Below are 17002 nucleotides of genomic sequence, written 5' to 3'. Positions count from 1 at the left end.
CCTGACAAACAGGTCGCACTTGTCTTCTTTATATACCTGCAAATAATTTGATGGGAGTAGGTACCTGTTTTTCTTTTTATAACTCAGTTACATGAAATGAAGGGAGGGAAAAAAAAAGCAGAGGATTAAAAAAAAAAGTACACATTTTAAAAAGGTAGATTTAAAAACTATCTCCCACATACACAACCCAAAGAGTGTCTATTTTCACTTTTTTTTTTTCCTTTTGAGTAAATATTGCAGAAACTGATTTGGTTAGTGAAGTAGGAATTTGTAGAAAGATCTGAATTTAAGGCCATCTTGTAATACCACTTGCCGCTTGATTCCAAAGCAAACTCCAAGTGAAAAGTCCTAGTATAATTTTTTTACTGTTTACACCTGGAGTGGAATAGGAGAACAGAACACCCCTGACAACCTCCCTCCCAAAATTTAGCTTTTTTTCCTCATATGATACTGATGCTACCAAATGTGCTTTCTCCTCCAGGTGAAATCTAAACATCAGAATTGCTACTTTGATGGAAGTAGCAATTGCTTTAAGAATTGTTCTAAGGTCTTTGAAAAATATTTGTAATCCTGCTTTGGTGGCCCCTAAAATAATCTGCTCAATATAGAGAAGGGTGACCAGATGAGAGGAAGAAAATATCGGTACACATGGGGGGGTCCGCCAACGGACCCAAAAAAAAAAAAAAAAGCAGAGTGCTGTTGGCGGAGCGAAATTTGCGAAGATCGGTCGGGGCGCGGGACAAATACCTAAATATCGGGACGGTCCCAATTTTATCGGGATGTCTGGTCACCCTAATATAGAGAAAAGGCTTCTCAGATCTGGTTTCTTGCTGAGTAAAAACAAATACCTATTAAATATAAAAACTTATGCTAATACTCAATTAAAATTGAAATTTTTAAACAAAACTCCAAATTGCTTACATAGAAAATATTGTGCATGAAGGTTTAAATTTAAGGTGAATGTAGTTAAAAATATTGCATATGTTCAGTGTGAGTGAGTTAAGGTTCTCTTTGTAATGTTAATGTTTTTATTTCTTGACTGTCTTGTTTGCATTTACTTTTCTTCTTAAAGAACAAATACAAAGGAGAGAAAGAGGAGAAAAACATAACTGCATTGCTAGGAAATTGGACAGCTCCCTAAATCTTAAACTTAACTATCTGCAGCACAAGTTATCAAACTTTTTGTGCTGTGCCACAGTGCTGCAGACAGTCAACTTAAACTGTGATCTCCGTTCACCCATTATTTTCTGCACACGTGTGAACCATTTTGATTTGCTTTGAGCATTTATTTTTTAAATACACTGCTACCTCGATATAACGCCACCCAATATAACACGAATTTGGATATAACGCGGTAAAGCAGTGCTCCGGGGGGGCGGTGCTGCACACTCCGGTGGATCAAAGCAAGTTCAATATAACATGGTTTCACCTATAACGCGGTAAGATTTTTTTTGGCTCCCAAAGACAGCGTTACATCAAGGTAGAGGTGTACCTTTTTAAGATGGCACAGTGATTAGTCTTCAGTGAGTGGCTTCATATGAAGTTTTAAGTTTATTATTTTTTGTTTTCTAGGCTCAAACAGTTTGAAGTTTCTCCTGAAAGCCAGAAAAACATGATTTTCATTCTTCCCCTCTTCCCCCGCACTCCCTGTAACTCTGAGGGAGTTTAAAGGAATTTTTTTACTTCTCACCTCAGAGAAGGACCAGTCATTAAAAGTTTTACACCTCTGGAAGTTATAGGCAAGTGAAAAAACAGTCTTAAAACTGTTGGCCTGCAACCATAACTATAACACTTGATATAATAAATTGATTTAAGCTCTCAAGTTTTATTTTGAGATTACTGCCACTGAATTCAATAGGAAAAGTTAGCTGGAGCAGAACTGGGCTGTTGGTGTCTAAGATGAATTTTGGGTTGACACTCTTCCTTGACTATTACTCTCCTGAGTAATGTGGTGGCCTAGTGTTTGTCTGTGGAAGGATGAGAAATGTGTCAAATGGCATCCTTTCTTATAATGTGTATCAGAATAATATAAACATGTTTAATATTTGTGATAATTTCTTTTAATAGCCACCACATGCTGGAAAATTATTGTCTGTATTAAAACACATGCCTCATAAATATGGTCCTGATGCCTTCTTCAACTTTCCAGGAAAAAGTGCTGCAGTAAGTGGTTATATACATTTTCTATACCTTTATTTGTTATCCTCCTCTTACTACTGGCTCTTTTCTTGCCTATTCTCATTTGGCTCTCTTGTTTCATGTATACAGTTATATTCACCAGTCTGACATTGTTCCTAGAGAGACTTATTTTTTTGAAGGTGGTAACTACATTAAGATTAACTGAAATATGTTACTATTAAATATGCACTACCTTTATGGAAGGACAAACCATCTTAGCTAAAGAAAGATCGGGTACAAGTAATAGCCCGTAGCCCATTTTGTGAGATTGATTCAGTTAACTCACTCTTATTTGTTGCAAGCAGAATCTTTGTCTGTCTTTATTTCTTCTCTCAATATTCCTTAGCAGTGGTGTCTGCCTTAATGTGCAGCACACAACGGAATCCCCTAATATTATACACGTTTGGGAGGCACTCCTGTGGAAGCCCCAGAATGCACCAAATTGAAAGTTGGCTCAATTCCGCTGTCTGTTCCTTTTTATGGCAAGAGACACGGAACCTCCCCGGAGACTTCCCCCCACTCAAATGATCAGACATCATACATGTGAATATAACAGCACATGCTCTCTTTATGAGCTGACTCATTTATACGCTGGCCATATGGAAAAAAATCAGCATTTACTGCACTGTTTTACTGCAGTTTCTATTACACATAAGAAATACTACCAAAATATTGCTGAGAAACACCAGGATAAAGCTAACACTATGGCTAGGGCCCTACCAAATTCGCAGCCATGAAAAATGCATCAAGGACCGTGAAATCTGGCCTCCCCCTGTGAAATCTGGTCTTTTGTGTGATTTTACCCTATGCTATACAGATTTCATGGGGGGAGAACAGAGTTTCTCAAATTCGGGGTCCTGATCCAAAAGGGAATTGCAGGGGGGCTGCAAGGTTATTTTAGTGGGGTTGCGGTATTGCCATCCTTACCTCTGCTCTGCCTTCAGAGCTGGGTGGCCGGAGAGCAGCGGCGGCTGATTGAGGGCCCAGTTTTGCAGGCAGCAGTGCAGAAGTAAGTATGGCAATACCATGCCATCCTTACGTCTGCACTGCTGCTGGCGGCGGCTCTGCTTTCAGAGCTGGTTATTCTGGCCAGCAGCCGCTGCTCTCCAGCTGCCCAGCTCTGAAGGTAACACCGCCATCATCAGCAGCACAGAAGTAGGGGTAGCAGTACTGCAACCTGCCCTACAATAACCTTGTGACCCCCCTCCCCCAACTGCTTTTTTTGGTTAGGCCCCTACAATTATAACACAGTGACATTTCAGATTTAAATAGCTGAAATCATGAAATTTACAATTTTTAAAATCCTATGACTGTGAAATTGACCAAAATGGACTGTGAATTTGGTAGGGTCCTAACGATGGCACAGTAAATACTTGAATTCAGTATAAATTTTGTGGCATTCGTTGATGGTAAATAATTTGTACACTAAAAACAATTTTTATTTTTAAATCAAATATGTTCAAAAACATCATGCAGTTGTCCTCACTAAGGATCAAGTTCATCAAAATTTTGTCTCCTATAACTCAAATCTTTTAGTTGTTAAAAGTAAAACGTATGTTTTCACAACCTCACACATAACGCAAAAGATAGTCATTGGATCATCTCACAATCTCTCCTTCCATATATATTCTCTGCACTCAAGATCACACACAAACCACCTTCTGTCTTGAAATTAAACATAACATACTTAAGCCCAAAATAAATTGTATGTAAATGAAAATTTAAGGGACTGAAAAATAAAGATAAAAATAGAAATATTTCTGAAACCTTCACTATATGATAATTATAATGGGCGTATTAACATTATTTTGGTTACTTGTACATTGTTTTATTAGATTCTTATACTGTAAATAGTATTTAAGTGCCTCAAGACAATGAGAAACTTAATATTATAGGAATCTTAATATTTTAGATAATTAGACAAGCCATCCTAAAAAGCTCTGTGAGTTAAACCAATTGTTGTGATATCAGCCCAAAAAAATTGAGTCAGTCTCAGACATGTAGACTTATTAGTGAATTACAGCTTTACAGAAGGATTTATAGCCAGGGCCAGCTCCAGGCACCAGCATTCCAAGCAGGTGCTTGAGGCGACAATGTGCAAGGGGCGGCAGTCCGGGTGTGTTTTTGCCGCCCCAAGCAGCATGCCGAATTGCTGCCGCGGACAGCGGGGGCAGTCCGTGTGCTGTTAGGGTGGCATGCGCGTTTCTGCGGCAGTGGCAATTCGGCAGCAGCTTCTGTCTTCTGTGGAAATGTGCGTGCTGCCCTAACGGCACACAGACTGCCCCCGCCGTCCACGGTGGCAATTCGGCGCGCTGCTTGGGGCAGCAAAAACAGTAGAGCTGGGCCTGTTTATAGCATTGTGTTTGGGCAGGGATAGCTACACAGAGTTGGGGAGCATAATGAGGAGTCTGGCAACACTTACGTTCTTTGATGTTTTTGTTCATTGGTATTGATCATCTGGACAGCATCTTTGATCAGAGGGTTATGGAAATCTGAGTTGAAATTTACATTGCAAGTCTGTGAAGCAAAATGATGAAAGGTGAATGGTAATGCTTAAAAACTGTTCAAAACAAAGAATCAAATACTATAAAAATTGTTGAGCATATAGTTAGCAATTTACAGACTTTCTAGTTAATGTAGGTACTGTGTTTTTATGGGAAAATTTTGGCTGGAAGGATTACGTAATGTCTTCTTTTGAAAACAGGGTTATAAGTCTCACGTTCTCATGTCTATATTTTTCTGCAGGGCTAAGATAGGCATGAATTTTCTGCAGATAAGACTGTTTCAGGCAAAATCTAGAGACTTGCATTTTTATGCCTAACTTCTTTCCACAGTCAGTTACTTTCCTCCTCTTTGAGATGCAATCTGGTGTGCCAGCATTGTAGCGATCATGAGTCTGTAAATTTCACTTTTCTGTTAGTACACAACAGAACAAGATGAGCTTAAGGCAATTTTGGACCAAATATTTCTGCAAAAAAGTTTAGTTTCATTATAAGTTATTTTTATTGAGGTATAAATATTTTTGTCATGAAATCTTTATAATCTAAAGATTCTTTAAAAAAAAAGAAACAAAGCTTGGGCCATGTTATTATTGCAGTAAGACATTAGAAGACTAACTTGCACCATGTCCTGTCTTAATTCATAAATGATTTTATGTTATATCTTCCTATATTAAATATATATATTACTTCCTTTAGGCTATTGCCTTACCTCCTATAGCCAAGTGGCCCTACCAGAATGGATTTACCTTTCACACTTGGTTAAGAATGGATCCTGTAAATAATATCAATGTGGATAAGGATAAACCTTACTTATATTGGTATGTATTATGAAAACCTAGGTTTCTAATGTTTTTTTCCATTTATATTCATTTTTCAATGGTCTCTACTTACACTGAAAAAAAACCCTAATTTTTCTTGTTTACATGCAAATTTAGTTTCATTTCTTTAAAAAAACTTTTTTGTAGTTTTCGAACAAACAAAGGACTTGGTTATTCTGCTCACTTTGTTGGAGGCTGTTTGATTGTGACATCAATAAAGTCAAAGGGAAAAGGATTCCAGCACTGTGTGAAATTTGATTTCAAGCCACAGAAGGTGGGTTAAGCAAGTAAATAATTCAAAGAAGTGCCATAAATTACCTAGGTACATGTGTGTAATTAGCCATTAATTGTATTGATTTTTTATTTAGACCAGTGTCCTAGTAAGCTCAGGGGAGTGTTCTGTTTTGTTTGCTAATCACTAACTTCATATGGACCAAGAAAAATATGTGCAAAAATATTACCAATAGTATCAGTTGGCATTATTTAGAGAAGTGAATAATACCAACTTTTACAAGTAAAACTTAAACAAATGTACATAGTAACCTGCCATTTTTTAAGATTGTGATTTAATACATTCCCAAGTGTAAAAGAAAAAAATGCAATTTACTAAAGAGTAAATCACATGTGGCCTAGGTGAATAGTGACTGAAATTTAGATCTACTGGCTGTTGGCTTGATTCAGTGTAATGAGTTGATGGTCTTTGTTTCTTGCTGGACAAGTGTCCACATCAGTTGGTATTTATGCAGCAAAAATGGTAAAGATTGAATAGCTATCAGGATCTGGGAAATTACTGGAAAAGTGTAGGAAAACTTTCACTTTTACAGCTTATGGAATTCACATCCTGTTTAGTGAATAAATAGAAGACTTCACTTGTTAGGGCTGACTCCTGATATGATTAAACTAAGTAACATACACCACAATGTTATTGTTTTTAACTTTTTAAAAATTAGCAAAATAGGAACTTATAGGTGTACTAAAATGTATTTATTATAGCCGGCTGGGTGATATTGGGCAAGTCACTTCCCCTCTATGTCTTAGTTTCTTCATCTGTGAAATGGAGATGATGATGATGCTTACCTCTTTTGTAAAGTGCTTTGAAAGCTATTGACCGAAGTGCTGTATTATAGCTAGGTATTATCATTATTACAGGGCCGCCCAGAGGATTCAGGGGGCCTGGGGTCTTCGGTGGGGGGCCCCCGCTGCCGAATTGCTGCCGAAGACCCGGAGTGGAAGAAGCTCCGGGGCCCTGGGCCCCACGAGAGTTTTCCGGGGCCCCCGGAGCAAGTGAAGTACCCTGCTCCAGGGGCCCCGAAAAACTCTCGTGGGGGCCCCTGCTGGGCCCGGGGCCTGGGGCAAATTGCCCCTCTTGCCCTCCCCTCTGTGCGGCCCTGCGTTATTATACATGTTACATCTTCCCTGATAATTCCTGGGCTGATGGAGTGTTGAAGAATCTACTGGGGACTTCCCAGGAGGGAAGAGTGTATAGATGAGGACAGACAGGACTCAAAGCAGTCAATACACCAACTTTGACAAAAAACAGGTTACTCTTCTTTGACCCCAGGAATAACTGTTTATAACTATTCTACCTAGTGTGATCACAACCAACTAGTATGGTTTTTAAACTCCACTTAGCACTGGCGATAGACAGATAGTGTTGTTTGTTTACAAAAATATGTATTAACATGTGTTGGCTAACATGGTTATGAAACAAACACCTTGTTGTCCTGATCTAGTCAAAGGCTTAATGTTTTTCTCAAGCAGTTTCAAGAACACAGAATCATGTGTAAGAGAATACACTAAATGAATCATACTTTGTAATTATTCAGTGTATCCAGTCTTCTCAACTACGATGAGTTATTCCACATTATTGAATAATCATATTTAGCAACATGTCATGACTTGATTTAAATGCCATTGTTCAAGGCTTCCTTGAATATTTAGTAGACTTGAAAATGTTTGCTTTCTCAAATGGAGCATTTGTCTGGTGTTTCTGAAGGAAAAAAAAAAGTAAACATCTGTGGGAGAGCAGGTCTCCAAACACATTTTGGTAATTCTGATCAGTAATCCCTTGCTGTTCATATGGATTCTGGTTTACCATTTGACACACAGTCCTTGGAGAATCTTTAAGCTTTGGTGTAATCCTTGCTGCTCTTTTGGAATGATTGCAAAAAATTCATTGCACTAAGCCCAACAAAATTAACAAAGCAAGATACAATATTTATTTATTTTGTCAGTTATTTTGGCATAAATAGTGCCCTTAGTGTTGTCAGGAAAAAGTTGTGTACCGTGACCATGTATCTCCTTTAAGATCATACATCTATTTGTCAGTAAACAGGGTGACTGAGCACACTGTTTGGGTACAGTGAATTAGGCTAGGCCAGCAATGAACTTTGCATTTCTTTCACATTAATTTAAAGAAATCCCTAAGTCATCTTCAAAAAGTTTTCTGCCTTTTCATAACTCATATCAATAGTTTTGATCTTCTGGGACCAGCTATTTTGAGTAACTTTTAAAACATACTTACAGGCTTAAAGTATCAATAATTATTCTCTTATTATTCAGTGGTATATGGTTACTATAGTGCATATCTATAACCGCTGGAAGAACAGTGAACTTCGGTGCTATGTGAATGGAGAACTAGCATCGTATGGAGAGATAACGTGGTTTGTCAATACCAGTGATGTAAGTAGCTTTTATTTAATTTTATGTTACTTAATTTCATACTTGGAATGGCTGAAATTTTTTTTACGCTTGATTATATTTTTACGTTTTGATAACCTGGCTTGAGAGGAAAAAAGTAGGTTTTCTAACAGAATTTTGAATAAATAATTTAAAAAAACTGTACCTGGTGACACACATTGCATTTCAACTAAGAGAATGCAAATGTAGTCAGTGTGCTAGATGGTCAGTAAAAGTTATGGGTCCAGTTCTGCAAACACCTAAGCACATCCATTATATTACTTAAATAAACAGTCCATTGATTAGTCACTGGAGTAAAGTTATGTGTATGCTTAACTATGTGCAGGATTGGGCCCTATAGATGAACACTATCATGTCTCTTTAAAAACTCATTTTCCTCTTCTGCAGTTTCACTTTCTGCTCTCCTAATATGTGGACGACAGTCTGATAATACTGATCTCCAACATGGTATTGAGACACCAGTACAATTAATGTTACCCTAATACTACAGAAATAGCTTACTTTCTGATGATGTATGACAGTTCTAGAACTTAGCTTCTTAACTCTCTCGACGTGTATATATTTGCAGATATGTCCTATCAGTATTTGAGTAGAGTAAAAATTGCAGAGAACATAGTTTATTTTTAATTAATATTGTATATTATGTATTTTACAAATTCTAGACATTGACAGCTAAATAAAATGAAAAATAACTGTTTTGCTTATAAAACAAACTCTTTTTAAAACTGCAGGTTTTGAAAACATTTACTTTATTAATGCTTCCTTTCAAAATTAGAATGAAAGCGTTACCAGCTTGGACATCCAGTTTACTTGCCTTGGCTATGATAATTTATTTGAGTTGGGAGAGGGAAATTTTGCTTTTTGCCTGTCGAAAAATATTTGATCAATTATAATATTGAAAGGCTGTTTTGTGTGTAAAATAAATGTATTGCTTTTCTTAAGAACAACAAATACATAATACACATGATTAATACTTGTGTGCTTCACATTGAATCCTTTCTTGTCTTTTATTGTGTACAACTATCCTGTGTTGTCCTTTTCAGACATTTGATAAATGTTTCCTGGGTTCTTCAGAAACAGCAGATGCTAATCGAGTGTTTTGTGGGCAAATGACAGCTGTTTACCTTTTTAGTGACGCTCTCAATGCTGCTCAGATTTTTGCCATTTATCAGCTTGGCCTGGGATACAAGGTATTTTGGAATTGAGTCAATAGTACACAAAAGATTAATTCTAATAAGTCAATTTCTGGAGTATTTTAGGATGTCAATGATGATGATGTATACAGTGTTCTTACCAGCCTATTTTTATTTTACATAGGCTTATAGAAATAAAGTATCTAGTATCACAAAATTTAAATTAATCTATTCCATTTTATAAAAGTGTAAAGAGGAGAAAAATGAATGTATAGATCATGTCCATGACAAACCTATCACATTATTTTCTTGAGAAAAATGTGACAGTTGAGGGTTTTTTTGGGCTTTGTAACCCCATCCAGCTGCTAGTGAGCATGAACTTTTATAAATATAACTCTATAGTCACCTGGGTTTTTAAATGGTTTTAAACAGTTTTTTGCATAATTTTATTACAAAAAATATTTTGCTCAGTAATGTGACTCTGACTTTCTATATATTTAATGTTTCCTATTTTTACCATGATGCATAACCTGCCTTGCATAACTGATTTATAAAAATGCTACAGGCCCATCTGCATGAGAAGAGAGCATTTGATGATGTAATTAAAAACCATTCTTGATATAAATTCATGGTCAGAGTGGGAGTTGTGGCACAGCAGTAGACTTGTTTGCTGGTGTTTTTGTTTTTTTCATCTCTTCTGATCTATAAAACTCCAGTCCTACTCCATGAAATGAAATAGACTGTATGTGTATTAAACAAAACACAACCTCTCCCCCCACCCAAGTTGGCACATATTTAATACCAACTTGGTATTAAAACAAGGCTAATGCAAATAATAAACTCTGTTTGCTGTCTTTACTCTCGTGTTCGCTTCTCAGGAGTTCTGCTTTGGATTTTTGGGTGATGGGGAGGGACATGCTGTCTAAGTCGATAGAGCACTAACTGTTAACTGTGGCTAGATCTTCTTTTTTATTTATTTATTTTTTATTTATTTTTTCATGCCAGAAAAGTATCTTGATACCTAATTTAACACATTAAAAGTGATGAGCACTGAGGTTTAGTTCTGTTATGCTATTTACTTATTTATTGTTTGCATTGTGGAAACCCTGATGGACCTCAATTGGGGATTGTGGCCCCTACGTGCTGTACCAACGCAACATTTTTTTTGTCTTTACCTCTGCCCAAAGAGCTTCTAAGTGAACACTGAGTAATAGGCACTATATTTTCTTATGTTTTTCTTAGCTTCCAGAATGTAAATGCTATATAATACTAACTCTGCAAAAATTGTCCTGAGCTAACGGTGTTGTAGTGGGACTGTTCTGATGCATTGCTAGAATAGAGGAGTAATGCTGTTGTAATTATTTTGTTTCCTATTGTATTTTCAGTGCAAGTCACCTTAATTTTTTTTCTTTCTTCCATCATTCTAGGGAACATTTAAATTCAAGACAGAAAGTGATCTCTTCCTTGCTGAGCATCACAAACTGTTACTATATGATGGCAAATTGTCCAGTGCTATTGCTTTCATGTACAATCCAAGGGCTACTGATGCACAGCTCTGTCTAGAATCATCCCCCAAGGATAACCCTTCTATCTTTGTTCATTCACCACATGCTCTCATGCTTCAGGTACTTTGGCACTTTTAGTAGACTTTCTAAGGAGAAAAATGGCTTGTACGTGTGATGTCTGTAACCAGGATTTTAGTGCCAGGTGAGAGGGCCCCACATAATAGACTAATCGGGAGAAGCTATCAGAACTGCACTGCTCTCCTTCCTCAAGCTTTTTAATTGGAGGTGTGGAGAATTGTTCCCAGCTCTTTAAAGTAACTCTCCTCCCTTTGTCATCAAGCCTCCTGACTTCTCCCCACTACTACTCCTTACATCAGGCTCCCCTTTCCTATCACTTCTGGTCAGGCATCCCAAGAGGGTGGGGTTTCCAACCTCTCCTAACCAATTTTGCTGCTTCTCATTGCATCACACCTGTGCACTGTACCCCTATCAGTGTACAGCCATGTCACCCTTCCCTTCCCTAAGTGAACTTGCTCACTTTTCCATTCTTAGAGTCCCAATTAAATTTGTCTTCAGGAAGGTTACATCAGAATTTTTTTTTAGAAACACGGCAAAAGTTTTTAGAAAATAACTTTAAAAACAGCCTTCTTCCTCCTCCTTCGCCCCCGCCCCCCTAAAAAGTCCAACCCCCCCAGTGTTTTTTCTTGGGGACATTCTATTGTAACTCTTGCTTCTTCCATCCCAGGGCCTCTAACACCTTGCTCTCCGCCACTTCAGGAGAGCACAGGGGCACTTAAGGAAAGGCCAGCAAGCTATGGAGCTGCTCTGTTACCAGAGACCATGTTTTGCTTTAGATGCTGGCCACAACCTATGTGCCCATCTAAAGTCATCTTTGAGGACCAGCACAGTAGACAGGAATCCCAGGCTCTGGGACTGGGACATCTTTTTTGTGGTTGTCTCCTCAACAGTAGTAGCCGTTACTTGTAGTAATTTCTTTGCGTGGTAATAATCTGATTTTATATTAAAGATACTCTGAAGTATTTAAGTCAAATAACTGTTTTTAAAGTGGTTTTAGAAAAGGTTTTAATCTTCTTTTAATTCTTCTTTGTCAGGATGTGAAAGCAGTCCTAACACATTCTATCCAAAGTGCTATGCATTCAATTGGAGGAGTGCAGGTACTTTTTCCTCTGTTTGCACAGTTAGACCATAGGCAATATTCTTTGGACCAAGTTGACACAACTGTTTGGTGAGTATGTATGGCTACCTCATTTCGTCTTCCATTTTAACTTCAACTCATTTTAATTTAAGTGAAATGGGTTTTTGCTTAATTTAAATGGCCACAGAGCGAGCTAGCTACCTTATGTTGTAAAGAATTCTTATAGTTTACAATTCTTTTTTTCACCAGTAAGAGAGAGCAGCAAGTAAAGGGAAAACTTCTTATGTCAGGCTTCTCTACATAAACACAATAAATTGAAGATTACATCTCCCTTAAGTGACTGAAATGCACAGCTTCTATTAAATACAGTTAATAAAATAACTGAAGGTTAAACTGGAAACCATGTCTGTTTAGCTATTAGGCAAAGAATTAACTCCAACTAATGGAATTGTAGCATTATTATTTGGATGCTTTATTTCTATTCTCAAGGCCAGAAGTTGTTAAGCCTCATGTGAACAGGACCTTGAGCTGAGATCAAGATTATTGGCACGATGTTTTCTGTGTAAACTTGCACAAATGAAAACAAATATGTACATCATGCTATAGTTATGTAATGTATTTATGGGGTACTAGAAATATGAAAAATCTACATGATTTCTTTCCTATCAATGTGGGGGAGAAAAGCTTCTTGAAGCTCCACGGAAGATAAGTTGATGATCCTGGCCTATAGTGCATGATGATTGAAAGATGTATGTGCCCAGGCTAACTCAAGCTTTGTATGGGTTGTCAAGGATGTTAAAATTGTAAGGGACTCATAATACACTCTGTAGTTAACATTGCAAAAAAGTTTCCATTAGAACCACTTGTTTTACAAACTCAAAACTTTCCAAAACACATTTACCTCTTTGGCTAATTTGTTTTTATGGGGTGAGTGTAAGGGAAACTGAAGCAATATCCTTCCATAGCAGTAGGCATACATGTATCTTTTACTGAGGGCTAGTACCTTTGCCTGGATTAAAAGTGGTTTTCATTTAGTAAAGTTATTACTATTTGTAAATTATGTTCTGGGCATGATCATTAGAAAACTGATAAAGATATAGACACGTATTTGAAGAAAAATCCATATTTAGGGTGTGATTTTCAGAAGTGCATAAAGGATTTAAACCCATTGATTTCTGCTCCTAATTCCTTTAGGCATTTAAAAAAATCTCCTTAATTCCTAATTTAAATATAAACTCATAAAGCTGTTTTGTCAGCTTCAAAAGCTAGTAACTTCACAACTGTTAAACTGATTTTCTCCCACTTGGCTCTTGTGTTAAGACTTATAAAATCATGTCTAAAAGAAATAAATTCAGTAGTAATAAGTTATACGCTTATAAATGTGCAATTTATAGTACTCCATAACCATGTGTACAATGATAAAGGTTTATACTGTTGTACAGACAAAACTACACAGGATCTTTTCAGGGGGCAAGACAAAGATGCCACATTTATTATGATGACAATGTGATTTATGACCAATAACTAATATCTTAATCCTTATACACACACATTATACCTAATACCTACACACACACATTATACCTAATACCCCCCCCACACACACACACACCAGATGTTCTGCAGCTGCTGCATAGTTACCAGTCCTGAAGATAGCTTAAGTTCATGGCTTGTTTTTGCAGCTTGGGTTCGTAGCTTGTAGCGGCTAACTGGCCAGGAAAACCGGGCACAAGGACGAGCTGGGTCTCTGTTGGGCATGCACCGATGTCCTTCCATGTTGGCAGCAGAATGTTACCCTCCAAAGTCTTCCATCTCACCCATCCTTTTTGTAGGCTTTAGTTTGAACCCAGAGTCTATAGGTCTTGCTGTGTCACGCTGCCTCTGGGTTTGATGATTGATCACCCGTCAATTGCAGGTGTGACTTTCAGCCTCGGACCTCGCTTTGATCTTTCTTCTATTGTACCTTTTCTTTTTAGGGTGGACACTTCTTACTTTGTTAGGGCTCTTGTCTGCATCTTCAGCCGGTGGGGTTTGAACTCTATTTCATCAAGACAGGCTGGGGCTGGAGGTTGATTCCATCATCCATACATACCTCAGTCACACATTTAACCTAAACTAATAAGATTACAGCAGGGTTTGCAAAAATGAAGGTTGGAGGAAGCTTTTACAAAATGGAGCGTTTTAAAATGGGGTTTGAATTACAATATGGCAAACAGTGAACAGAAGTTACAATGTAGGCAAGTGTAGTGAATGGTGAACAGAAGTTACATTAATAAAATGAACAATTAAAAACATTTCATTTATCAGTTCTACAATATCAATGAATGTATATGTACAAAAATATGTATGTAAGCCACAGTACTAATAGGCGATAGCCAGTCCTGATCCAGCTAGGGACTTAAGTCTAACGGTGTGTATTTTACTGACACCAAAGCACTAATTAGCCTTTTATGTGCATTCTGTTAAAGAACTATGGAATTTTTTTCTTTTAAAGAGGCAGAAAAATAATGCTAAAATTATGTACAAAACCCCTCTAATGGAATATCAAGTGTACACAGTTAAGTTCTCTAAAATCAGGAAATACAAAAGCTAAGTTTGACTATATAACCTTCTTGCATTTAGGCCTTAGGATCATTTTTAATTATGTGCTCATATACTAATTAATGATAAATGAAGTGTAACTTTATCACCTCTTTAAATGCACATGCTGATTCCTAGGTTGAGTGTTAGTGGGAGCAGTGAGAAGGAGAGAATGAACATCAGTTTGCAACCTAACATCATAAAGTTTTTTTACCATGGTCTTACAAGAGAAATGAGTGTCTCTGTGATGGGGTGGGGGGAAAACAAACCAAAAAACTTTGTTTTGCGTGTGGTGGGGTGGCGGTGGAGTTGGAGCTCATCTTCACAGTGGACCAGTAAAAAGAAAAGACAAATTTTTTGCTTCTCAGTTCATGATTTTTGAGTTCTTAACTGGACAATCTTAACGTTGTGTTAATATTTTTGCATTGAATGCAGAAATCTTTGCTGTTCTAAAATCTTCTTGTGCATTTCTTCCTCCACCCCTCAGTTACCTTCAAACCTAAAAAAAACTTGAGTATCTTCGAGTTTTCCTTTGCTCCAGCTCTGTTTTGCAACCTCTGATCTTCCAGCCACAGAAATTGTTGAGACTTCATAGCAGTTAAGGAGTGGCACTGACTACGGAGGGGTTGTTCAAAGCAGTTTGTCCTACTTTAAACAGAATTGCTGCCAGCATCATTTGGCCTGTCTGAAAGCAAGAGAATGGCAGTTGGAATGGAACATAGATCTATTGCATGGCAGAACTGGTTCAAAATTGGAAGTAATCAGTGAAAAGTTGTTTCAGGAGTGTTTTGATATTGGAAAAGTATCACAAAGTTCAAAGTTTTGAGGTAGAGAAAATCCAGTTGAAACTAGGAGACTGACCACCTTGTAACTTTGCAGTCTTAAATGTTTTCAAATTCTAATCTTAACTTTATTCCAAATCTTAATTTAGCTATTTAAGTGTTGTGTTAAATGTACTTATGCTGGAAGATGAAAGAGTTTAGCTGGGAACATATTCCTGTGAGGGAATTGAATACCTAATTTCTATGACTCTCTGAAATACCTGATATTTCTTTAAGAAGCTGAATGATTTCAATATGCTGTATTTTTCAGTTCTACTTTACTGGCTTTCATCATGGAATTGCTGAAGAACTCCATTGCTATGCAAGAGCAGATGCTTTCCTGTAAGGGCTTCCTTGTGATAGGACATAGTCTTGAAAAGGTAAAACAAAATCACTACTGATCTAAGGTTAGCTTATCAGAATCCTTTTGCTAATATTTTTCTGTATTGTCAAAGTTCTGTAAACATGAGTCTAAAGAAGCCTTTTTTTTAAACAGTCTTCCAAAGTCCATGTTACCAGAGTTGTGCTAGAACTATGCCTTGCGTTTGCTAAATACCTGAGTAATTTGCACAATGGGATTCCTTTGCTTAAACAGCTGTGTGATCACATTCTCCTTAACCCGGCAATCTGGATTCATACACCAGCGAAGGTAAAATATTTTGGTTTTGTTAATCATGTATCAGTTCAGGTTAGAACATACGTGGTGGTGGTGATGATGATGATACTGTTTATTCTTAATGAAGTGGCATCCAAAGGCCCAATCAGGATCCCTTCTTCTTTTTCCTTTATGCTGCTTTTCCTGGTGAGGGTCACGGCGGCAGCATGGAAAGTAGGGAGGACCAGACCTCCTTTTCCTCTGCTACAGGTTCCAGCTCCTCCTGTGGGATTCCTCAGCATTCCCAGGCCAGCTGGGAGCTATAATCCCTCCGGTTTGTCCTGGGTCAGCCTCGGACCCTCCACCCAGTGGAACGTCCCGGTAGAGTTCTAACGGAAGTGTCCTGGGGTCATCCTTACAAAGTGCCCAAACCACCCCAACTGCCTCCTCTCGATCCAGGGGAGAGTAGCAGCTCTAGTCCGAAGCCCTCCTGGATAGCCGAGATTGTCTCCCTCAGAGAGTAGGCCCAGCCAGCCTGCAGAGAAAGGTTTCAATCAGGATCCAATTGTTCTAAATGCTGTATGTACATAGGCTGACACAGTCCCTGCCTGAATAGCTAATGTTCTAATTGAAGATCTGGATCAGTAGCATGAGACTATTTGCATTCCACTGACTAAGTAGCCCTTTAAAATAATATTGTCCAACTTCAGTTCCATTTACACTTCTGCTATGGTGTGAATATGGAGTTTAGTGGAGCGGTGCCAAATGATTCCAGATTTAACTATAATGTAAACCAAACATATATCATCTCAGTGATACTATAGAATTACTATATACATAAAGTATATTAAGGCATAAAAATATTTGCCTGTACTAGTCTCCAATCCATACTGGTATAACAGTCTGCCAAAATTGAAGCCAGAACACTTGCAAAGATTATTTTAAACTCTTAATAGAACAAAAGACAAGTAATTTAGCACTCAGGGAGAAGTACGGAAATAGTATAGGGTTGTTT

At 37.6% G+C, this 17002-nt stretch overlaps 1 protein-coding gene across 1 annotated transcript in view; it reads left to right on the top strand.

Annotated features, from left to right (window-relative positions):
- Window positions 1-17002, top strand: part of LRBA (LPS responsive beige-like anchor protein) — a 574974-nt gene that overhangs the window by 68451 nt on the left and 489521 nt on the right. Inside the window, exons 5-13 of the mRNA XM_045018763.1 lie at window positions 2068-2163; window positions 5376-5497; window positions 5645-5771; window positions 8060-8179; window positions 9241-9387; window positions 10758-10955; window positions 11948-12081; window positions 15664-15772; window positions 15889-16041. Coding sequence (XP_044874698.1) covers window positions 2068-2163; window positions 5376-5497; window positions 5645-5771; window positions 8060-8179; window positions 9241-9387; window positions 10758-10955; window positions 11948-12081; window positions 15664-15772; window positions 15889-16041 — 1206 coding nt within the window. The remainder of the gene's footprint in view (window positions 1-2067; window positions 2164-5375; window positions 5498-5644; window positions 5772-8059; window positions 8180-9240; window positions 9388-10757; window positions 10956-11947; window positions 12082-15663; window positions 15773-15888; window positions 16042-17002) is intronic.

The sequence above is a fragment of the Mauremys mutica genome, chromosome 5 (assembly GCF_020497125.1).
Source record: "Mauremys mutica isolate MM-2020 ecotype Southern chromosome 5, ASM2049712v1, whole genome shotgun sequence".
Taxonomy (NCBI): Eukaryota; Metazoa; Chordata; order Testudines; family Geoemydidae; genus Mauremys; species Mauremys mutica.
This window is presented reverse-complemented; position numbering and strand designations above follow the sequence as displayed.